The sequence below is a fragment of the Camelus dromedarius genome, chromosome 21 (assembly GCF_036321535.1).
Source record: "Camelus dromedarius isolate mCamDro1 chromosome 21, mCamDro1.pat, whole genome shotgun sequence".
Lineage (NCBI taxonomy): Eukaryota > Metazoa > Chordata > Mammalia > Artiodactyla > Camelidae > Camelus > Camelus dromedarius.
The window spans coordinates 12,836,410-12,859,939 of record NC_087456.1 but is presented as its reverse complement, the minus strand read 5'-3'; the positions used below and the strand labels follow the sequence as shown (position 1 = coordinate 12,859,939).

General features: G+C 51.4%; 1 protein-coding gene across 1 annotated transcript in view; it reads right to left on the bottom strand.

Moving 5' to 3' along the window:
• VASH2 (vasohibin 2) overlaps positions 1-23,171 on the bottom strand; it is a 33,506-nt gene extending 10,335 nt beyond the window's left edge. The window contains exons 1-7 of the mRNA XM_064477178.1: positions 23,049-23,171; positions 21,959-22,416; positions 13,754-13,842; positions 10,049-10,105; positions 9,460-9,534; positions 2,704-3,085; positions 1,338-1,453 (exon numbers count right to left, since the gene is read on the bottom strand). Of these exons, the coding sequence (XP_064333248.1) occupies positions 1,338-1,453; positions 2,704-3,085; positions 9,460-9,534; positions 10,049-10,105; positions 13,754-13,842; positions 21,959-22,234 (995 nt within the window). The 5' untranslated portion in view covers positions 22,235-22,416; positions 23,049-23,171. The remainder of the gene's footprint in view (positions 1-1,337; positions 1,454-2,703; positions 3,086-9,459; positions 9,535-10,048; positions 10,106-13,753; positions 13,843-21,958; positions 22,417-23,048) is intronic.
• Between the last annotated feature and the right edge of the window lie 359 nt (positions 23,172-23,530).

The window sequence follows — 23,530 nt, the reverse complement described above, 5'->3', positions numbered from 1 at the left end:
CCTTTGCAGAAGCCTTCCTGACCTTCAGCGACAGGGGCGCCGACCCTCCCACTTCGTCATTCCTCCCCTTTCAAGCCCTGGACTCTAGTCATTTCGTCGAAGGCCTTCCTGGCTGGAGACGCGGAACCCTGGGATTGGCAGTGGGAGACGGAACAGAAGGGAAGAGGAAACCTTCCTCAGAACTGACAACACCTCATCCTGCCCTGTTCTTCCAAAAATAGAACGCTCCCCTCCCCCGCCACCTTCCCAGAGTCAGGGATCTGGGTTCCAGCCCGGGTTCCATCGCTGACCAGCTACACAGCACAGCACAAGCTAACAAATCTTTTTCGAGCCCTGGTTTCTTCATTGGAAAATGAAAACTGTAAACTCTCCGTTCTCCCTTGACAGGACTGATGTGACAATAACAATACGCTTGTAAACAGCAATTCACCATTAACAGCTGCCTCTCATTACATCTCCTAATTGGAGCCTCCCGGCGCCCTGCGAGATCAGCAAGAAAAGCACTTTTGTCCTTTTTGATGGATATGGAAGCTGAGGCTCCCGAAGGGTTTGTCCAGGCCGCAAGGCTAGCGGGCGGCAGAGCGGGGGCCCAAGCTAGCGCCCTGTGCTCTGTGCCACACGGTCCCCTGCACGGCGAGACCCATGTGACAGACACTGCATGCTGCTATTAATCACAGCGGCGTTCTTTCCCAGTGTAACTGTGGCCCATCTCCTCGCCCATGGGTCATCACCGGTTGCTTGGGGGCACCGTCACCATCTCCAACCCATCACTTCTTAAGTGGATCATTTTGACCTAAGAAGGAGGTGTGGAATCACTAGCCCCAGGGCTAAAACAAGGGAAGGTCCAGTCAGCCAAGGAAGAGGGTGGATGGTGGAGGGAGATCACGCTTTCTGCTGGGCACAGGTGCAGGGTTTTAGGCAAGTGCTTCTAACCATCCCATTTGGGGGAAGAGAGAACTGAAGCCAGGAAAGGCTGCATGACACACCCAAAGCCCCAGGGCTCCTAAATTGCTGAGCTGGCTCCAGACCCAGCTTCCCGAGCTCTAAGGCCAGTGCTCCTTCCCTGCTGCCAGGATTCGGGCTATTCTCCAGCTCACATTGCCTGGGGCTTATCCACCAGGGTCTACATCTGCCAGTCTGGAAAGTAAGAGCACTGGGGTGATGTGCACGGTGGAGCCTTGTCCCTAAGAGATGTCCCCCGAATGAGGGGCAGACCTCTTGGAGACCTCCATTTGGGTCAAATGCCAAGCCCAGGACACAGCTTTGTCCCCGTGAGCCAGGACAGCCCCACAGACGCATGCTGGGCCTTGAGTTGGGGGAGGGGAAATACTACTCACGACTTGTCTCGCCTGCCGAGCCGTCTTGGGGGGCTTGCCTGTCTCCTTCGGGGGGACAGAGATTTTCCCCGGCTTCTCACTTGGGTTGGAGAGTGGGCACTTGCAGGTTTCAGGATCTGGAGGAGACGTGAGGAGTTACCACACTGGTTCCTAACGGACTCACCCTCATTCCTTCCTGGAGCCCAGCATCCCAGCCCCGGTCCATCCCTGGCCCGTGGTTTAGAAGGCCCTGAGCTGGAGGGCTTCCAGGAGGAGGTCTCAGACACATGTGCCTCTCTCATTCCGCACCGGCGGGAAGCAGAGGTGCCACTTCCCAGAGGATAACTTGATCACACTGTGCCCCCCGCCACCAGCAGAGGGCAGAGCAGAGCCCGACGCCCCAGCCTCCAGGGGCTGTCTGCTCGCTCAGTAAGTTCCCCTCTCATGAAGGCAGAGTCCCATCCTCGTTGCCCCAGAAACCAGTCTGTGCTTCCTCTCACCCTCCCACCCCCAACACATGCACGGAGTGGGTTCAGTTTCTCAAGAGTCTTCATTCCAGGTCCTGCAGAGCGAAAATGACAAATCCCCGAGTGCTAAACACAACCAAGCCTGAATTCAGCATAATCCCTTTCCCCCCGTGACCCTTGGCATACACACCGGCTTTCTCAGTGACTCCGCGAGCCCTGGAGGGGCCGGGACAAGCAGACCTCCTGTCACCTCGGAAGTGACATAGCACAGCGAAGAAGGGCTTATGAGTGCAGTTCCTAGAAAGCCAGCAGAGTGCATGCTCCTTTGTGTGCCACTGTGACACCAGGTCAGAGTTTTATGCCAAAAGGCTTTGCAGCTTATCAAGCAGAGCAGAGATAAAACATGACTCTGAAACAGGCTACAAAGCAGGGTGACCCACTCATCCTGGTTTGCCCGGGACTGTCCTGGCTTTAAGTACTGAAAAATCTCATGTCCTCTGGAACCCCTTGGGTTCAGGGAACCTGAGAGGATTGGCCACTCTTATTATAAAGCCAACACAGAAAAAAACAAAGCCAGAGCTTTAGTATAAAATGACTCACATTTTAGACTGACTCATAGAATGAACTGCAGGCCAAGACACTGCTTTAGCTATAACATCTAAATTGGCTTTAGCTCTGACTTTTAAAGTAGCATATGCAAAGAAAAACTTAAACTGTCCATGTCAAACAGCAAACGGCTTATTTTTTTGTTTTAATAGGGTGGCTGGTAAGCAAGATAACCTCAAAATGCTATTGACCATTCCAGAAACATGGGGCATGGGGCACGGGATGGGGGAGGAGAATGGGGTGGGTGGAGGAGAGAGAAGGGGAGAGGGGGAAAGAACTGCCTTGCAACACTCATCTGCCCTCTCAGCACCCACCTTCATTCTCATGTCCCTGGCATATTTCTCCAGCTCCTTCCTTATGTCAGCCCTCAACATTTTTGAGACATTGAGGACCAGTTGTTTCCACTCGATGGGCTGGAAGCTATGAGGCTCATGGGGGACATACAGCCCAATCTTGACCTTCTTGACTGTGTGCAGGTACTTCTTGTAGGAGTCTTCAAAGTCAAAGATGAGGTCACTCAGAGTCCGAAAAGTCAGCGGCTTGTCCATCAGCTCAGCCCTTCGGCTCATGCCCAGAGAGCCATAGCGGCCATTGCAGTAAATCCCCAGCACGACGTGGTGAAAGCAGTTTCCTGAGAAGTAGGTTTTAAAGCTGATGGGGAACCGCTCGATGGAAGGCTGTCCATTGGTTAAGTATCTTAGACAATCTGAGTCAAGGAAGACAAAGGAGGCCTTGAAGATTCACAGAACTTGGACGCCCAGAAAGGGAAAGTGACCCCTACGGTCAGTGGGTCCATCCCTCTGCCTCTGAGCAGGCCACACCTACCCTTTCCAGACTTGTCCGCTTATAAAGGACTCACTCGGTATCTTTGAGTACCTACTACAGGGTGCATACCAAGCCAAATTAATATGGGACAACCAGGGAAGACTTGCCATCTTCTTTAGTAATTAAATAAATGCAAACAAAACCATCACAAGGTACTTTATTTCCTCCCTCAGTGCTCTAGAGGGTATGACAAGTTATAAGAGGTTTTTTAATGCCATCTGAGTGACATTCTCAGTTATTAATTCTGACTGGAGAATGTGGGACACACCAGGAATTAAAGGCCTCTGCAATGGTCCAGGGGAGAAATGACAAGCAGAATCAAGGCAGTGGAGATGCAGAAGACAGATCAGCTGAGTATCTGGATGGGAAGGGACAGAAAGGTGTCAGAATAAATCATATCTGCACTTTGCCTGCTCCTCTCACTGGCCCCGGCACACCCATGCCAGCATCCCTGGGGACCAGAGAGCTGCCAGCAGCATCCAAACCTCAGGCTCCCCTCAGTTCCCATCCCGTTTGACGTCACAGCTCAGCTCTCTCCATGTACTGGCCCATTTAGATTGAGCCGCCCAGGCTCTTATCGTTACCTCAGTTTGGGCCCAGCAACCCCACAGGGAGGGTGTAGTTTCAACTAACTGCCCCACTGACTCCACACGCTGGAACAATGGATAAGAGGTACCACATTCAAGTCCATCTCGAAGTCCCTGGACAGCCCTGGCGTGGCTGTGGTGACCCAAGGACTCAACCCTTCTAGAAAGGAATATTGGAAACTCAAAATGAACTCTGTTGAAAACCTTAGGTGTCTCCAGACCTTTTCTAACATAAATAACAATCCAGTTTCTTAAGGCGGCTTGTGCATGGGAAGCGCTCCATGAGGGGGTACAATTCACTCTCTGAGCACTGTCTCATCATTTCTTGCTTCTGTGCCAATTTACTGTCCACATGGTGGCCAGAATGATCTACTGAAGCCAAAATCTGGTACACATCACTCTTCTGCTTAAGTTTTCAGCATCTCTCCCCTTCTCCAGGACTTGGTTCAAATCCCTCAGCAAAGTCCTACCACGACTCGGCCCCTGCTCATCACCCCTTGTACCGCCTCGTGACCCAACGCCCTGGGCCCTCACGCTGACCTACAGTCAACTTGCGACAATTTTGAAGGATACACCCTGAGACCATAAAGGATCCACAGATCTGTGCCCACTGCCCTCAGCACAGGCATTCCCCCAGAACATGAAGTCAAATACAATTGAAGACTTCAAATGACCTTTATGTTACAAAGCTATGAGACCAAAGTGACTTAGGAAACTTTCAAAAACATGTTACTAAACCCACTGCATAATACCAACGTCCCTATTGTAGAATGACTTCCTTCATGATCACGGGCCATGTGATCCCCGGCCTGGCCCCAACCTAGCTACCCGGATGCCTGCTAGCCTGCGGTGGCCATGAAGGGTGAGGCTCCCTCTGCCAAAAGCTTTTGGATGGCCTGCCTTCCTGTTTACTGCAACAAATCAGATGAGTTACTGGCTGTTGAAGAAGAATGCAAGCCTCTGAAAAGGAAATACACATACATGGCTGAAAACCCAAAAGGCACCAAAAGTTACACAGTTACTAGTACAACACTTGTTCATTGCTTCTGTCCTCAGTGGAGATGGAATATCCTCTTTGAGATGATGGCTCGGTTCCCTCCCCCCACAGACATACGATATGATATACCCTCCCTGCAAACTTGAAGGCCTCTAAATTCCCACCCACCCCTCCTTTCCAACCACCTCATTCTTGCCTGGCACATCTCTTTGGATTTATCATCCCAAAGTCCACTTTGGTCACTGAGATGATGAAATCCCAACATAAAGCCAAGTCTTCCACCAGATTCAGGGGATAAATCCAGGCTCGTCCCTTTGCCAACAGAAATCTCCCCATTTTTGGTGATAGTCTGACCCAACTCTTGTGCCCATCACCTTGACCCCCGCAATCTTCATTCATGGCACAAGTGAACCCCAAGCCTGGGATGGCCTTCCCTCCCCTCCAAATCCTTCCCTGGTTAACCCCGTCCTTTGCATTTACTCATAAAGCAATTACTATTGAGCACTATCCTCGGTTCTTGGGGTACATTGATGACCAACACAGAGAAAGACCCTTGCCTGTGTGGGGTTTATGTCTTAGCAGGGTGAGACCAATAATGAACAATACATTTATTAAATTTTTAAAAGTTCAAAGAAAAATTTTAAAATGACTGTACTCAGTGTGAGGCTAAATCCGGGTACCCTTAAAAGATGTCTCCTCTCTATAAAAATGATTCCCTGCTTTCTCTTCACTTTATCATGTGAGATGAACTGGCAGGAAGGGAGTGAAATCACATCCTTCTGTGTCCGTCCTCTTATGTAAATGCTCACTTGCTTTCTGGGGCGAGTTCTCTAGGGCTGGAATCAGGGCATTCCTCAGCTGTTTAAGTCTGTGTAACAAACTTACTGAGTATCTCCTGTGCCAGACAGACTGCAAGGTGGGACTGTGGAGACCAAGCTGCAGAACGCAGCCCTTCTCTGGAAGTCTGGTGGGGAGACAGACTCAGAATGGCCAGAATGCAATCACTATGGCAGTTCCTCAGGCAAACTGAACAGAGAATTTCCACGTGATCCAGAAATTCCACTTCTGGGTATAGACCCAAGAGAATCAAAAGCAGGGACTCAAACAGATACTTGCACATCATTGTTCATAGCACCATTATTCACAACAGCCAAAAGGTAGAAAACAACCCAAGGGTCCATCACCAGATGCATGGAGAAACAATATGTGGTCTATCCACACAGTGGAATATTACTCAGCCTTTAAAAAGGAAGGACATTCTGATATCTGCTACAATAAGAATGCACCTTGAGGGAGTTATGCTAAGTGCAATAGCCAGTCACAAATGGACAAATACTGCCTGATTCAACTTAATGTGGTACCTGGAGTAGTCAAATTTATTGAGACAGAAGGTATAATGGTTGCCAGGGGCTGGGGATGCTGTGTTTAATGGGCTTGGCGTTTCAGTTGAGGAAGAGGAGGTTGTGGGGATAGATGGTGGAAATAGTTACACAACAGTGTCAGTGTCCTCAATGCCACTGAATTGTACACTTAAAAATAGTTAACATGGTAAATTTATGTTATGAATATTTCACTATCATTCTTAAAAACCCCACATTTGCAATATTTGTGTCAAGTCATCATGCTGTACATCTTAAACTTACACCATGCGATATGTCCAGTTTATCTCAATAAATCTGAAAAAACAAACACAAACACATACCCCAATGTGACGTGTGCTGTTAAGAGAGGCAAACCCAGCCACCTCGGGGAGGCCTCAGTGTGTCCCCACTGGAATTGTCTTAAAGGACAAGTAAAGTCAGCCAAGTGGAGAAGAGGGCATGGAGGGGACTGGAGAGACCCCTGGTCCATCCTGTCACAAGTCACCAATTGCTAGGATTTGTGCCATCATTATATAACAATCAGTAAAGCCTCGGGACCTGGAGCATCTGTGCACAGAGAGAGGGAGGGGAGAAGGCGGTGTGGACAAGGGCTGGGAAGCAGTCCGAGCTTTTCCTGGGAAAAGGGAGCAGCACTGCTCCAAGCTCAAAGAAGGTCTGCCCAGCATCCCGCCTGCTGCAGACACACCTAACCTGCCTCTAATAACAAACCTGTTATTGAATAAACCACAGCACTCTAGCACCATGATTAAGCCCCACGAGGGTCAGCAAGGCCCCTAGAGAGCTGTCATGATTCGGAAAATAATTTGGAACCAAAGGTCTGTCTCTCCAGGATGCGTGTCAAAGTATGCACATGCACAAAGCAAGATCAAAAGAGTGACACTTCCCCGAATGATTCGTGAACTCTGGGCTGATGTCAAACAAGAGAAAGCAAGAAGGATAAGCCGAGGGACCCAGGCTTCCAGGTAGCAGCCAAGCCGGCCTGTCTTGGGGTTGACAAGGCACCACGTGTCCCCCAGGACCTGCAGAAGGGCCCGGGGAGCAGGGGAGACAGATGACCCAAGTCTGCCCTTCAGTGTGCCGGGGCGGCAAGCAGCCGCAGGGATGCTGATGCAAAGACAAAGGTGCTGTCACTTTTAGAACTCAGCTCTGTGTCTCTTGTCTGTGTGAAATTTCCCTGAGGTTGGCAGTGTGAGCTGAATTTCTCCACCCTCCATGAACCCTGAAATGTCACACCGGTAAGAACAAGGAACTCAGAGCACACTATCCTCTGATTTGCACAGGCCCAGAGGCTGGCCATGGGTCCATGCTCCACAACCCCAAAGGTTTTAGGTAATTCCAGTAACTCAGGGTGTTTAGGCTTGGATGGGTAACGTTGCAGGGAGACTGCTGTGGAAAGCAAGACGACCTCTGCCCAGGTGCACCGCGACCTCAGTCAGCGGCAAGGCTGACGGCAGCTGGAGCCCACGGTGAAGGGTTGCACTTTGTTCTCGGTCACCGATCCCCAGCGAGTCCCCAACAATTGTTCAGCACATTAAACTTGCAGGAGGCTCTGCCCAACAGCTGTGCTAACTCCTGCCACCAAAGGGTGGGGCCCGAGCCACCTGCCACCCCCCCCCCGACCCATCCTGCCCTCCCGCTGGGCTCCTGGGCTGGTCTCACCCCCTTGAGGGGAGCAGGGGGGACGATGCGCCTACAGGAGGGCTGGGGAAAGGCCTCCGCAAGGCTCAAGTCTCCATTGTCCAGACATCAGCCTGGGCACCTGTGGGCAGTCCTGTATCCGATCTTTCCGGCCAGTGCTCTGCAGACTAGAGGGGCAGACGTGCCCCTTCCCACAAAAATGTCCAGGAGGCCGAGAAAACAAACCAGACGTAGCCTACCAGCCCCAGTCTGACTCTGAGCCACCAGCCCTGCTGCTGATTCCTGAATCTTCTCTCTCTCCTGGTTTTCCTTTCATCTCTCTTAACTCCCCTCCCTAGTCTCTGTCCTGGGCTCTTTGTGTCCAACTCAAATGGACACAGTGGGATTTCATACTTGATCTTCTTCTCATCTTACTTCTTGAACAGCAGCCACCCCCTGCCCCCAAACACTCCCAGCTCCCAGGTCTGTTATTTCCAGTGCTAGCCCCTTCCTGAGCTCCACACTCCAAATGCCGGACATGACCCCCCGCCACCAGGTACCTCAAATTCAACATGTCCCAATCTCAACTCACCTCCCCACAAGTCCAACCCTCCCCTTGAGCCCCTTCCCTTTGACTGTGGCATTATTATCCAATCATGCAATTTTCCAAACCAGAAATGTGGAGTCATGGCCTCCCGCTCTTCTAACCCCTCACATCTGATCAGTCCACGACTGGTGGTGGCAACCCCTCTAACTCCTTCCCTCCACCTCCAGGGCCACTGTCTGCGGTCAGCTCTGCGCCCAGGGTTCTCACCTCCCTGCTGCACTCCTCCCTCCAGCCCATCCTCCACAGACCGTCACCCCGATCCAGAAACCTGGACTTGCCGACTCCTTCCACATGGTTGGTCTCCAAGTCCTATAAATTCTATCCCCTAGCTATCCCTTGAAACTGTCCTCGCAAATCCATTCCCATTGCAGGACCATGGTTCAAGCACCACCATTTCCCCGCAGAACAGCTCCTAACTGGCTCTGCAGCTGCAGCCCCCACCTTCTTCAGTCTGCCCTTCAATCTACCTCTCTGAAGTGCACACCTCATCATGTCCTGTCTTGGCTCCAGAGTGTTTGACTGGGCGGACCACTATCTTTGGAAAAAGTCACACTTCTCAGCATGGCATTCAAGGACCTACCTGTCCTAACCTGGGCCCACTGCTCAAGCTCATGTCTTGCCGCGTTCCCTTGGTCACCGTCCCTTCCGGCCATCCACCCCAGGACTGAGAGTATCTTCACTCTTCTACCAGATCCTGTTCTATTGACGCCACCACCATGAAGTCACTGCCATCATGGTTTTTCTGGACCACACTCCCCTCAGGCTGAGGAGCCCGGAGTCTGGCGGAAAACAGAACAGAAAGTGTGGAGACAACAGACCCTTGTTTCAGCTTTATGTTCTGTAGGGTCAGGATACTGCACCATGGCTTGGTTTCCGCCACAATCCACTCTGAGAATTTTCCCTGGAGATAGAGAAGCACTGGGGGAGCTTGACTCCTTCCTCCCAGGAGACAACAGGCATCATGTCTGTGGATCGAGGATGCTGAAGGCACAACCAGCCCCATAATGAAGCCACCACCAAGAGGTCAATTTAAGCTTACGTCGCTTAAAGGATACATGCCCAGGATGACAGCTTCAAGGCATTTAATGGGCAAGGACTCTCGAGTCATTTCTTTTGCTGTTTCCATTAACCTGTAAGGTAGAGCAGAGCAAAGGATTTCAGGACTTATTCAAGTACACAGTCAGTCTGTGTGTCAATCCATTAGCATGCCTGTCTCCACATTAGGCGCCATGCAGGGATACAGAGGAAAGGGGAGACCTTGCAGGCACGTCTGCACCCGGCAGAACTAAATCCATAAGTTCTCCACTCCTCTCTCCAATAGTTAGTTCCGGGAGGTTAGTGCCCGTATTCTACCCTCCCATAGCCCTAGGACAAAGGGGTGTTACAATGGAGCAAGTAAAAAAGGCCAAAGAAAACAAATATCACAGGCCATCTCCACTCCTGAGAGTCTCCATCACTGAGCTTAGTTATCAGAGTGGCCCAGACCTCAGCCCCACTTCCAACCTGGCCCTGGGGCACCCCTACCCCGATCCCTTACAGACAGGATATCTGAGAAACGGGATACAGGAGAGAAAGCGGGAGCGGGAGATGGCAGCTCTCAGACAGGAGCACGGCCACCTGGCCCACAGATCATGCACCACTTACCCACTCAGCGGTCTCATTTTCCTAATTTCAAAGAACTGGGTCCCTGTATGATTGTATCTGTGTGAAGCATGTAAAGGGAAAGTGACAGAACTCCGAAGGTCCCAGTAAGCCAGCAGAGGAAGCTATGCTTGATTTCTCAAAGGGATGAGGAAATGGGGCCTTTCCAGAAGCCGTCCAGTAGCCAGAAGATCACTAACAGCATCTTACTCCTCACTGTCCTGTCCTGGAAATCTACTTTCTAACTTAGGCCCCAAAGCACCTTGGAGCTTTCTAATAGCTATTTTCAATCTGCTCTGTATTCCGTTTAGTTGAATACAAGCCTTAATTCACCTACCAGACTATCAGCTCTTTGAGAGTTGGGACCATTTATTTATCATCTTTGTATCACCCATAAGGCCTGGCACAAACCCAACATATTCCAGCAAATATTATTAAATAAATGAGGAATAAGGGAAAGGATGGGTAGACGGACGGATAAATGGGTAGATGGGTGGAAGGGTGGATGGATAGATGGATAGATGGATGGATGGATGGAAGAAAGGAAGGGAGGGAAGAAAGGAAGCGAGGGAGGAAGGGAAAGAGGGAAGAAGGAAGGAGTTGATGGAAGAGTGGGTTGGTGGATGGATGGAAGGCTGGCTGGCTGCTTGGACAGGTAGAAGGGTAGGTAGCTTGATGGATGGATGGGTGGGTGGGTGGGTGGAAGGTGGACAGGCAGTAGTGAGGTTTCTCAAAGGCACACAGACTCTGCAGCAGAGCTTGCTGTGGAGACATCACTTTCATTTCATGCCTGGACAGACACTTGACATTGTTACTAAATCTGAGAAGATGACACCATCATCCACAATCTGGGACTTAGCTGGTGCCCAGAAGGTCTCAGGGACTGGCAAGCCTGTACCAGCCCAATCTGAAGAAGACCAAAGATCTCTGAGCCTGGATCTTGATTTTTTTTTTTTTGAGCCTACAAAAAAGTTGCTTTATTCATTTCTCCTTCCAGCCTGAAACAAAACTCTAGAGAAGAAGTGCATGTTGGGAAGGTGCTAATGAAGCATGAACGTATAACCCGGGCAGGGAGTAGGAGGTCAGACGTGTGCCCCTGCAGTAGTGCTGGCAGCTGCAGAAGGTGGCACTGACTGCCTCACGGCACTGCACACCCTCCCGAGAAGGTTTGGGGTTCCTCTCCCGGCAAAGATGGGCTTGGCCGCTAAGACATGAGCACGTAAAATCAACACCTGGAGAGCTTGTTATAAGCAGATTCTGGGCTCCACCCCTGGAGATCCTGATTTCAGGCAATGGTCGTAATCCTAGATGTTACTCAGAGTGACCGCACCTGGGACCATTGGATTGGAAGTTCTAGGGTGAGGGCCAGGAGATGACTTTAACAAGCTCACTTGCTGGAAATTACCAGCATGAGCCATGAGAATAACCAGTAACGACAATACAGGCTTGCCCAGCTTTTAAGAAATACAACATACAAAACCCTAGAAGTAAAAGAAAAGTGAAGGGCTACATAGTCTATTGTGAAATGATTTTTTTTACTTTACCAAAGATTTCATTCAAATAGTGAGATTCCCAGTCTATTTAAAGTAGAATGCACTTGGCAAAAATTCTACTTATATGCCCAGCTTTCCCCCGTTCATACATCTAGTGCAGGAAGTGAGACAAACCTATAATAAAATAATAAAAAATTACCTGGCCATCCTTTCTCAGCTCCTTACAGTTATTAGCCCCTGAAAGTGAGCTGGGAGGAGGGCTTCCTGTAACCACCGCCAGCACAGAGAGAAAGACTTCACCCTCAGAAGGCCGCTCCCTCCGCAGCAGAGCTCGGAGGTGGGGACCTCTCTTTCCAGAACACCAAGCAAGGTCAGCGCTCCTGTTGGCCAATGCCCTGAGGCTGTCAGAAGGGAAGGCAGGACTTGTTCTTTCGCATCCCCAGCTGAGGACATCTATGGTCAGGGCGGGGCCTCAAGCGGTCCCCGTACCCTAGCACCAGTCACTGTGTCCAGGACAAAGCAGTAGGACGGCTCAAGGAACTAAATAAAAGTCTGGTCAGAAGGCAGAACGAAGAAGCCACTCCAATGATCAGGTTACCTGGAGCCTGGTCCCAGGGGAATGGTGGTACTTTCCCTTCTCTGGTCAGTGATCCAGGTCACTGACCATCACAACGGGTCAGAGAAGAGAAAAATGCAAAAGCAGATCCTTCTGGGCTGAGAATGTGCTGCAGGGTTTATGGGAGAATGAGCAAATGAGATGGAAAACACATGCAAATCTGCCTCATTAATGCATTCCCGCCAGGTTTATCTGCTTTAATCTCCGGCCAGATGATCCTTGTGAAGACCAGGTCCTAAACAGCAGTGGGGAGCCATTCTAATTTCTGTTACTTTCTGGAATGCTCTGTAAGCAGTCAGTCACATCCAGGAAGGCTCAGTTCTTGGAGTCCAGGTCTACTCTGGCAAGAGTTTATGCTTCTGGGCCACACGGAGCTCTCCCTGTGGGGTCCCAGTTTGGGGATCAGCACCAACACTGATCGCCTTCCCTGGGCGAGGCCTGTCTGCCTGACCCCTGCAGGCTGCACCTTCTCCCTCTCCTATCCCTCTGGGATTCCACCAGGAGGATGCCACACAGGAGAGTTCACAGTTTGTGAAGTGGGAACAGAGAGGCAAATCAAGAAATCTGCCCCTTCAAATGAGAGGCAATTGGTGTTCTCATCTGGCAGGACCCTTTCCTTTAGGGAAAACACAAAAATCTGCAGGAAAGAGTCCTGCCTACAGCACAGAGAAGGAGGTTTCCTCCAGAGCATGTGGGACACGTGTGCAGTGCCCCATGAAACCCCTTCTAAGCTCTATGTCTTTAGGGAGGAAGGCAGAGGTCAGCAGAGGCCTGACATCCTGGACAATGTGCTGGGGGCGAGGATGCTGGTAGCTGCCTCGGTAGGGAGTCTGATGCTGGTTTAGCCGAGATGCTCACTGACTCGCCGGAGTCCCTTTCACTTACACCTCTGTCAGCCCAGCTCCCATCTGACTCCTACCCCCGATAAAGCACCAACTGTGGGGAGTGGACCTTCTGCCTCTGCCTCTGGGTTCTTACCATGCTGCTCACGCGGGTCCGCAGGATCCTGACTGCAAACAGTGGAAGAGAAATGGGCCACAGGCTGGTTGCTCTGCCCCCAGCCTGTCCCCAGGGCTCCTCGGCTCTCCTTCAAACTCACATGAGGAGAGAGGGTCCGCAGCCCAGGGCCCCACTCACTCATGCCAAACGGGTCGAGGGCACCAGGAGCCGAAGGCAATGCCAGGTGGGCCTCTTGTAGACGATGAGCAGTCAGGACAAGGCGAAAAAGTGAGAGGAAATAAAAGGAAAAGCCTGGATGGAAGAGAGAGAAAGAAAGATGGTAGAGGAAAGGAAATGGAGGGAGACAGGATGACCAAGGAGGAGGAAGTGGAGAAAGAGGAGAAGGTGGAGGGGAGACGGAGGGGTGTTTGCTGCCCCAGCCGTCCTGGCCCACACCCTGCTTAAACCAGGAGGATCTGACCACTGCAATGACATCCTCCAGTATCGCTCCTTCTGACTGATGTGGGGGTGTCCCTCCATGCCCGGCCTCACCAACCTCAGACAGCATTTGCTGACCAGCTGGGGACCGAGTGCCCCTGGGCTTGCGATCACTACGCCCATCCCCGGCTGGGTCTGCTCAGACCCTGGTTGGAAGGATACTGTAGTGTCTTCATGTAGTTCTGGATTGCCTGCAGCCAGTCTGGGATCGTCATTGACAGTCTGTAGTTTGGAACCTGGGGTATTGAAGGCTGCAGGGAAGTAGAGAGAGATCTTTTTATCCAGGAGACGTTCTGGGGCCCAGTGCCTGGGGGCGGGCCCAGGGCAGGAACCACTGCAGAGCTGCTTCTGAGAGCAGATGGCCACCCTGGCATGGGCACCTGTTCAACTGGTGCCTCCTGGACAAGGTCTCCCCAGGCCCATCAGTCCCATGCTGAAGATCTCCGGCGTCTGCCGCCCCTGTGCACACACTCCGCCCTGGGTCCAGTGGCTCACTATAGCCCTCCTTGTGTTGCTCCTGGTGTGAACAAAGTCTGCCCCCGCAACGGGAGCTTCAGCACCTCCTTGAGGCCAAGGACCATGTCCTGTAGTGTCCCCTCAACCCCCAACCCTGAGCCTGCACCACAAAGTTGAGATGCTCCATTAATACTCACGTTTCTACTGCATGACTGCACTTCTACTGCATGGCTGATGTGACCACTGCATGTGCTCCACTCCAGGGCACCACTGAATGGCGCCCTGAAGAAACGCAATATGGCGCTAGGCATGCCATTCCTTCCCGACACCACCTTCCCTGAGTCCCGCCCCAAGGGGGTAGGAAAGATTCCCCTCTTGCCTTGACTCTTCCTATGTAAGTGCAGCTCTTCTGATGCAGAAGCCCCTTACCCTCTTACCCCTCCTGGCTGCCCAGTCGCTCCCTCACCTTCTAGTGTATCTCTTGATCAACACTCACCAACTGAGTGTACGAAGTTCCCCTGCAGGGAAGAGGTGGGAGCAACAGCGGGCAGAGACTGGAAAGAGGGAGGTAAGAGCCTCTTTTCGGGAATTTAGGGATGAGACATTACTCAGCTCTGAGCAGCCCTGCCAGCGAGGCCAAGAGCAAGAATAAGCAGGGGCTTCCAATCCAGTCACTCCTGGGAAGTCACTCCTGGTTTCTGTTTTATTTCTCCGATATGTTTCCTCGTCCCTTAACCTCGGCCTCTCTGGTGGGGTTACTGCTGGTGACAGAGACACTCAGCCCAGTGGGCCTGCAGCTCCGGGAGGAGAGGAGGCTCCTCCAGGCCTAAGCCGCTTAGGGAAGAGCAGAGGGACCGCAGGACAGATTAGTTCCATCCCCCGAGAAAACAGGGAAAGAGAGGCCCCAGGGATTTAGTGCTTAGCTGATGGAGGGTGAAGCTGCTGGTGAACAGAGCTTGGAACAGCTCTGGGCAGCCTGGCCGGGGACCTGAGCCAGACACAGCCCAAGGAGGGTCCCTGATCCTCTTCCCGGTCCTCTCCCTGGTCCTCTGCCAGCTCTCCAAGCTCAGACCCCACAGGGAAGCTGGAGGGCGCGCAGTCCCGGGCTTGAGGCAGGAAGCTCTTCATACTTCTACACCTCTGGCTGCTTTTACTTAAAATAAAATGAAACTAATCACACATCCTAATTCACAGCCAAGGTGCTGTGTGTGTATGTGTGTGTATGTGTGTGTATGTGTGTGCGCGCCCATGTGCGCACTCACACAGCTGTTCTGCAAGCTACATTTTGTTTACAACATATCAACTCAAATCACATTCCTGTCTTGGAGAGTCATTTCTGGGAGCAAAATATTCCAATCTGAACATTTGCTTCCATGGCCCTCCCCACAACCCCCCCACCTCCATCACACTCACCCCCCAGCGTCAGAATATGAAGTGCGTCCTTGTGTGCCTGCCCTAGCAAACACGAGGGAGCCTGTCCTTGTTTTCTGCAGTAACATCCACTGATCTGCCCACACCTGAACTCTCTGTAAGAATGTGCCAGAGCTTTCATAGAGAAGTGAGGAAGGGGAGACGTGAACCACCATTTCTGTAGCACCTCCTATGTTCCCAGCTCTGGGCTGGGTACATGAGGGGGAGGTGGCACAGACAGGAGGGAGGAGGGAAATTCCATAGTTTACTAAGGCGTGAGCATATTTCTACACAGAAAAGTGCTGTTTGTACCTATTTATCAGGAAAGCTGATAAGCATGGGAAAAAGCCCCACAGAATCACCAGCCACCTAAGGGATGTCCAGAGGGGCGTCCCCCGGACAAAGCCCTGAAGCATCCAGCGTGACTGGGTTCAGAGTTGGCCGTGGGGGCCAACCACTAAGTTATTTCAACTCCCTCCAGCCTAACGGAGCCCACAAGAGCTGGACAATGCGGTGGGAGTCGGGCAGCAGCTGGTCCTCAGAATAGCAGCCCAGTGGCGCCCAAGGGCTTTTAAAAACAGCTGCCTGGTTACCTCAGCCCTGGCTGAGAGCCTGAGAGCGAGTGCAGGGGCTGTGGCCACATTCCCCAAACCCCAGGTGGGGAGCAGGGCTGCGGGGGGGGGGGGGGGAGCCCAGACTGCAGAGGGGAATGATGTCATCTGGTTCCAGCCCACCCTGCCGTCTGGGGTAGTTGGCTGGGGCTCAGGCCGGGGTCAGCTCCCAACCGGCACTCTGGGCTGCCAATGCCCCTACAGAGCAATGGACTCCAGGCCGGGCAGGCTCCCTGGGATATAATTATGAGTCCCTGCTCTGTCACCTGCTGGCTGTGGACCCTGGTCAAGCCGCATGACCTAAGTCGCTAGTGCCTTCCTGATAAAACAGAAGACTATCACCTACTTCGAACCTTCTGGGCCAGCTGTGAGGACTGTATGACCTAATGTATAAAGCAGGCAGTCTGGGGCTTGGCACGCACGCAGCGCTCTCTAAGTGTTAACTATATTCTCATTACTCACCAACAATGTGTTTTCAGAGGTCTAGACTGGGGGAACCCAAATGGTCTCCACTTTTCAGGAACTAGAAAACAGAATCAGCAGGGGATGAGCCCTAAGCACTCAACTCAGAAGCATCACAAAGATGCCACCTCACCCTGATGGAAGAGGATGAACACATCCACTTTCCCCTGTCAGCATGTGGTGACCATGAGTTAACATCCTTAATTCATGAAACAGTCATACGAAGCGATAAGAAAACTCTTTAGTCTTTGATGAAAAAAAAAAAAGGTTCTGAAATGTGGAAGCAATTCAAGTGTCCATCAACATGTAAATGGATAAACAAAATGTAGCAGACATGCAATGGAATATTATTCAGCCTTAAAAAGAGGAACATTCTGATATGTGCATGAACTTTGAAAACATGCTAAGTAAAATAATCCAGTCACAAAAGGATTATGATATATATGATTCCTCTTAGATGAGGTTCCTATAGAGGTCAAGTTCATTGAGACAGAGCTGCCAGGAGCTGAAGGGAGGGAGAACTGGGGACTTAGTATTTAATGGGTACAAAGTTTCAGTTTGGAGATGGATGGTGGTGATGGTTGGGCAACAATGTGAGTGTGCTTAATGCATAAACTGTACACTTAAAAGTGATTAAAAGGGTCAATTATGTCACCACAATTTCTAAAATGGCTATGGAAAGACAACTCACAAAAGAAGAAATGCAAATACTGAGTAAGTATTTGAAAAAATGTTCCAGCTCACTAGTAATTTAAGAAATGCAAATTAAACTCACTGCAACATGTCACTTTTCACCTCTCCAGTTAGCAGAGATATTCTGCAATGTGGAGACTCAGTGCTGCTGAGGATGCTCTCATTCGGCCTGATGGGAAAATAGATTGGTACAACCTTTTTATAAAAAGGCCAGGGCACACCTTTTTTTCTCCCCCGACTAGGGTCCTGACGCTCCTTCCTCCTATTATTTTCCTGCACCGTTTCACCTAGAACTCCAGCCTAGAATTCCCCTGCCCTTCCCCTAGAGGCACCCTCCTGCCACCTGCACCAGCCCCGTCAGCCACAGCTCAGCTGATGAAGGCAGAATCTAGGTCTAGAAGGCACAGATCACAGCCACCCTCTCCACACAGGCACTGTGCTTAGGGTCAGGGGGTGGGGGCCCTGGCAGGTGCGGGGGGCATAGAAGGGAGGGGAGTGGAACAACAGAAAGATGGTTGTTCAAGAAGAAAAATGAACCAAACCACAGGCAAGCTGCTGTGGACAGGCTCTCTTTGCCTCCATTCACGCCAAACACAATGACCTGTCAGAAGAATGCAGGAAGGGATGTGGACAGACACTAGCGTGTATCAACACTATGGATCACCATGTGGAGAGAAGGGAGAAGCCAGGAAAGGAGCCAAGGAGGTAGCAAGAGCCCCAGGTGCCAGGAAGCTTTAACAAGAAAGTACAAGGATAGATAAACAGCAAACTCCTACTGTGGACCATATTCAATACCTTGTAATAGCCCTTAATAAAAAAAAGAAGATAAAAAGGAATATATATATATGCATATATAACAAAATCACTGTGCTGTACACCAGAAATTAACACAACATTGTAAACTGACTATACTTCAATTTAAAAAATTAAAAAGAAAAAGAAAATACAAGGATAGACAAACAGCAAGGTCCTACTGTGGAGCACAGGGAACTATATTCAATACCTTGTAATAGCCCTTAATGAAAAATAATATAAAAAGGAATATATATGTATCACAAAATTACTACGCTGTACACCAGAAATTAATACAACATTGTAAACCAACTATACTTCAAATAAAACTTTTTTTAAAAAGTAGCTCACAGTGAAAAAGTATGCGACAATGAATATATATATGTTCGTGTGTAACTGAAAAATTGTGCTCTACACTGGAAATTGACACAACATTGTAAACTGACTATAACTCAATAAAATTTAAAAAAAAAAAAAAAGGACAAGGAGAAAGCAAAGCCTTGTGCCATCCCCTCTCTGGAAATGTACTATACACGGTGCAGGTACAAGGCAGAAGAATCTTCTCTGGCAACCTGAACATCACTCAGGAGCCCAGGATGGGTCCCAGGCTCCCGAATCAGGGGCACCCAGGAATCTCTTGGTGGTGGCCTGATCTGGAGGTCCAGCGGGATGCAGGGCAGGGGAAGAAGTCAGCTGCCCAGGTGAGCCAGCAGAGGGCAGGAGTGGAGCCCTGACTACAGCAAAGTCTCACCCCACAGCCCTCACACTTCTTCACTCAGGCAAAGCTGAGCCCTCTAAATGTGAATTATTTCCCAATTTGGGATCAACATGAGAACAAGGCACAAAAATGTGGCATCTGCGAGAAACTGCTTGGTGTTTCCTGCTGGATCCGGCCGGCAGTCTGCCCTAGGGGAGCCGGGCTCCAGCCAGTCAAGAAGCGGGAGGTGCTGCTTCCTGTTCCACCCAGCCGTTTTTTCTGGGCCAGCCACCCTCCTTCCCCTCCCTTCCCGACCTCTGCTATCCTCCAGCTGACTCGTGCTCTTTCTTGCACTATCCCCACAAAACCATGGCCTTCCCCTAGTCAGCTGTTAACTGCAGACCCAGTAACCACCAGGGGAGAGCCCTGCACTCACAAATTTAGAGAAGGAGGATCTCAGAGTAAATGAAACCTACCGCTGTTTCCCCAGTGAGGGCACCTGGACCTTTGGGCAGAACTTACTACGGCTGCTAACAGAATGTCCTGAAGTCAAATGAAGTGTCATTCAGTCCTCCTCTTAGGCCTTGACACCTTCCCCTGCCCACTTCTTTTGCTTCTTAGTCCACATTCAATTGCCAAAAAAAAAAAAAAAAAAATCTCCCTGAAACTCTCCAACCCTTCCACCACTACCCCCATCACCCCTCCTCTACACAAATTCCTCAGTACAACACTGATTTGATTAAAGGAGAAAAGGACTTGGCCCAGAGGAAGAAGTCTGTCACGCTGAGTGCAGGAATAGCCCTGGAGTCAGAGAGGAGTGGCTCCTGGAAACAGGAGCTTTCAAAGCTGTTCCCTTCCCAGGGCCTGCATAGGGGTCAGGGTTTGGGGACATGTGGGTACCAGGGAGAGACAGGATGCTGTGATGGGGTTGAGGATGGAGAGCCAACCACTATGATGCAATATAAGAGAGAAATATTAACTATTTAAGTTCAAAAAGCCAATGCCCACATTCAGGTTGGGGTTGTCCTAGCTTGGCAGGAGTTCCCATGTGACCTTTGGGTGACTATGAAAAGTACAATATGATGTAGCTACTATACAAAAAAAAAAAAAAAGGAATGCTTTTTTAAAGAACCTAGCATTCAGCCACAATAACAATAGTATCAAGTATAGGTCTCAGGAAGTAGTCATTTATGTTCTAAGCTGCTGAGATAGCATTTAGAATATTGTGTTTCATATTGTGCTTGTTTTAGGGGACTGGCTGATGACAAACTAGCAATTATGCTAGACAGAGGACAAGAAAAGTGAGTTGATCTGGGAACTGTGACACATAAGAAAAGGTGAAAGGAACCACCTGTGGACAAGGATGATTATTAAAGGAAGATGTAGAATGACAGAACGTCACAGTTCTGAGGACTCATAGTCCAGTGCACCTCTAGTGTCACACAGATCACTGGAAACCCAGAGACTCATGGATCATGACACTACAGGATTTAAGAGTTCAAAAGAACTTTACATGAAATCTTGTCTACTCCCATTTTATAGATAAGAAAACTAAGGCCGGAGATTTTTAAGTGAATGATCTAAAAGTAGCACAAGCAGGACTAGAATTCAGCCTTTTGATTTTTACTCTAAGCCCCTTCCTTACTCTAAAAGAACCATTCCATAATTGAGAGAGCTGTGAGTAGCATAGGAAGTCGACGTGAGCTGCCCTTCGGTTCTTGAGCACAAGAATCAGTGGTGACTTGTGACCAAGGAAGGAGGAGGAGGAATTCTGTTTAGTTTAAGAAAAGAATTTCCCAATAGCCAAATCTGACCAGCCCTAGGACCAGCTGTCCTGTAAGGTGATGACCCCCCCACACTCCCAGAAGGTCTTCAGAAAGAGGAAGGGATTTCGCTGATAGGTGGGAGACTGGTCTCTACCAACACTCACATTCTCGGATTCCCATAGAGAACAGAGGTCCCCACCCACAAGGTCAGGAGAAGGATGAAGCCACAATCAGAAGCAGGGTTGGTGCTGAGGGTGCTGAATTAAAAAGGCTCACTTAAGGACAAATTCTGAAGTCAGAACTGCAAGCCAGTACCAGGGTGGTTCTTGTGCTCAAGGAGAACTCAGGATGGGTAATTACAGCCGACACTAAGCAGGCAAGATTCTCGTTGGGCATAATGAAGATTTCCTTGACCAGCAGGGTAATAAAACACCGTGACTGCAGCAGGAGGTTTACAGGCTCTGTCACTTCCCCCAAGGGCACACAGAGCTTTCTGGCCTGCAGGGCTCAGATGCTCAGGTCACCAGATGCTCCAGGTTGGGGACTCAACCAGATGGCCTAGGTCTCAGGTCTGGCATTCCTAGACCTGCCCAGGAATCTTCTCGGCCATACCAGCGTCCTCACGCAGGGGAAGCCATCTGCCATGCCACAAACCCCAGGCTCTGCAGCATTCTCCCTCCAGTTTGCATTCTGATATTTCATAGAGCAACCACTGCATATCACCCTCCCTCCATTTTATTAACCTTATCCTTGGCCACCAAACCCAGCTGGCTCACTGGCTTCTCACCAAGGTAGAAAAGAGTTTCACTCCTGAGCCTCTTTCTCTAGCCAGTGAAACTAATTCATCATGTGTACTGGAAAGTCCCTTTTAAGCCATAGTCAAAACTCTTCCTTTTTTCCTGGAGCCCAGAGAAGCTGGGAAAAGAGAGAGTTGACTGTTTCACAAGTTTCAGAGGTGAAAGTCACTGTCATAAAAAAAAAAAAAAAAAAATTGGCAAAAAGTCCAGGAATGATTCAGGCTAAGTCTGACTGGTTGATTGCAAATTCATTCACAGCCTAATAAATCATGTGCCAGGAGGGGACAGGGGAGGGCCAAGGGACTCCAAAGAGGAAAAGCAGGATGGAATCCCCTGGGGGCCTATGCATTCTTGGCATCGCTGGTGCTACCTGGTGGCTACAGTTTTTGCTGAAGCAGGAGGTACATGGGGGTGGGTAAATAATAGTTTGTCTCCAGACTCAAAACCTTGGCACAAGCTGACTGCGCAGTCCCAGGACAGCAAGCCCCCCTCCCCTGCCCCATTTCTAAGGCATCCAAGACAAATACCTCAATTAAGTAAGGGAGAGGGGGCGGGTGGGCGGGAAGAATGAGAAGGGAGTTTGTAACAGGACCAGAAAAATGGAAATTGCCTCTATTTGCTAGATACAGGCTGAAACAGCCCCATCACTGCCTACCCCACCCCCCTCCCTCGAAGCCACTGACCTTTGCCAAGAAGGCAGCGTTCCTGATGGCGCCCACCATTTCTCCCCCCTTAGGGTGCACCTTGGCCACGTGCATCCACATGCGCTCCCAGGTGTGACTGTCGATGGGGAAGCCGCTCTTGTTAACGTGAAATAGCACCCCGCCGTCTTTGTCCTCCTCCTCCGAGCCCCCGCTGGTGGCGAGGCTCACTGGCCGCGCGTGGCTGCTCCGGGACCGGGTGCCTTTGGCGCCTTTGGGGTGGGGGCAGCGGTGAGTGTCTGCGGCAGAGCCGGTCATGGTGGGGCCAAGGCGGGGAGGGCGGCGCGGGGGGCGCTAGGCGGCGGCGGCGGCGGGGGGCGTGTGCGTGTGGGCGCGGCGCGGGGATCAGCGCCCCGCTGGGGCGGCCTTCTCCATGCCTCTAGCTGCGGCAGGACGCGCGAAGGGGGAGCGGCTGCTGGAGCTCCGCTTACGGGCCGTGCCTGAAATCAGTGAGACACAGCACACACCACGGGTAAGTGGACACCCGGAGGAACCGCGGCGCGGGCCGTGGCCGAGGCGGTGGGGCTTCAGAGTGTCCCCACGTCTCTGCCCACCCAACCCGTGCGCGGACAACCCCCACCCCACACCGCCAGGGCATTGCATACGAGCTTCCTGCCCTGCAATTACCTAGAAAAGCGACTTGAATTTTGCCACAAAGCTTCACACCCACCTAAACTGCGGGAGGGAAATACAAGGAGCTTGGAGGCAGCGTAATGGACTGGGTAGGGAGAAAAAATACAGCTTGTGCAGCGGGAAGGAACAGAAGGTCCCCGCACGGCTCCACGCGTTCCTTGGTCACCAGATGTGGCCGAGCGCCGAGCCGAGCCAAGAACGTGCCGGCACGTGAGCGCCCGGGGCTGGCGCGCGAGGACGCAGCGGCAGCCTCGGCTTGCAGAGGCTGTCGCGTTTCTTCCAGGAAGCCCTCTCGGAGCCCGGTGGACGAGGGGCGGCCCCGGCCCCCTGGCGCCAGTGGCTGTGGCTCCACCCGCCCCCTTCCCCGAGTTCCAGCGCCAGGCACCCGGAGGGGACTAGCTGTGGGCGCGGCGAGGGAAGGGCAGCTCCTGGACCCTACCTCGGGACAGTCGGCCTCATTGCTGCGGAGCCTCTGGGGACGGCGGGGGTGGCGGGGGCTGCTGGGCCTGGGGCTGGGGCTGCTGGGGCTGCTGCGGCCGTCGCCTTATTCCATGTCCCATTCTCGAATGTTATTCTGTGACATATAACCGAGTCACCCGGGCAGCCGCCGATGTTCCGAATGCGTCCATTGGCCACCGCAACAAAGAGGGGCGGGTCCCGGGCGCGGGACTCTACAAGCCGGAGCGCCGCGACGCTCTGATTGGTTCTGAGGATTCCCGGGCGGGAGGGGAGAGGAGTAGGGGGAGCTGGGCGGCCACGCGAAATCCGATCGCTGTAGTGTCCTGGGAACCCCGCGGGGCTGGAGCGTTTGTCCCTGGGACTTGAGACCGAGTTTCCCCACGGGTCGTAGCACTGTGAGGGGTTGCAGCTGTGGGAAGCAGAGAAGAAGTAAAGCCACCCAAGAAGTGTCCCTGAGGTAGA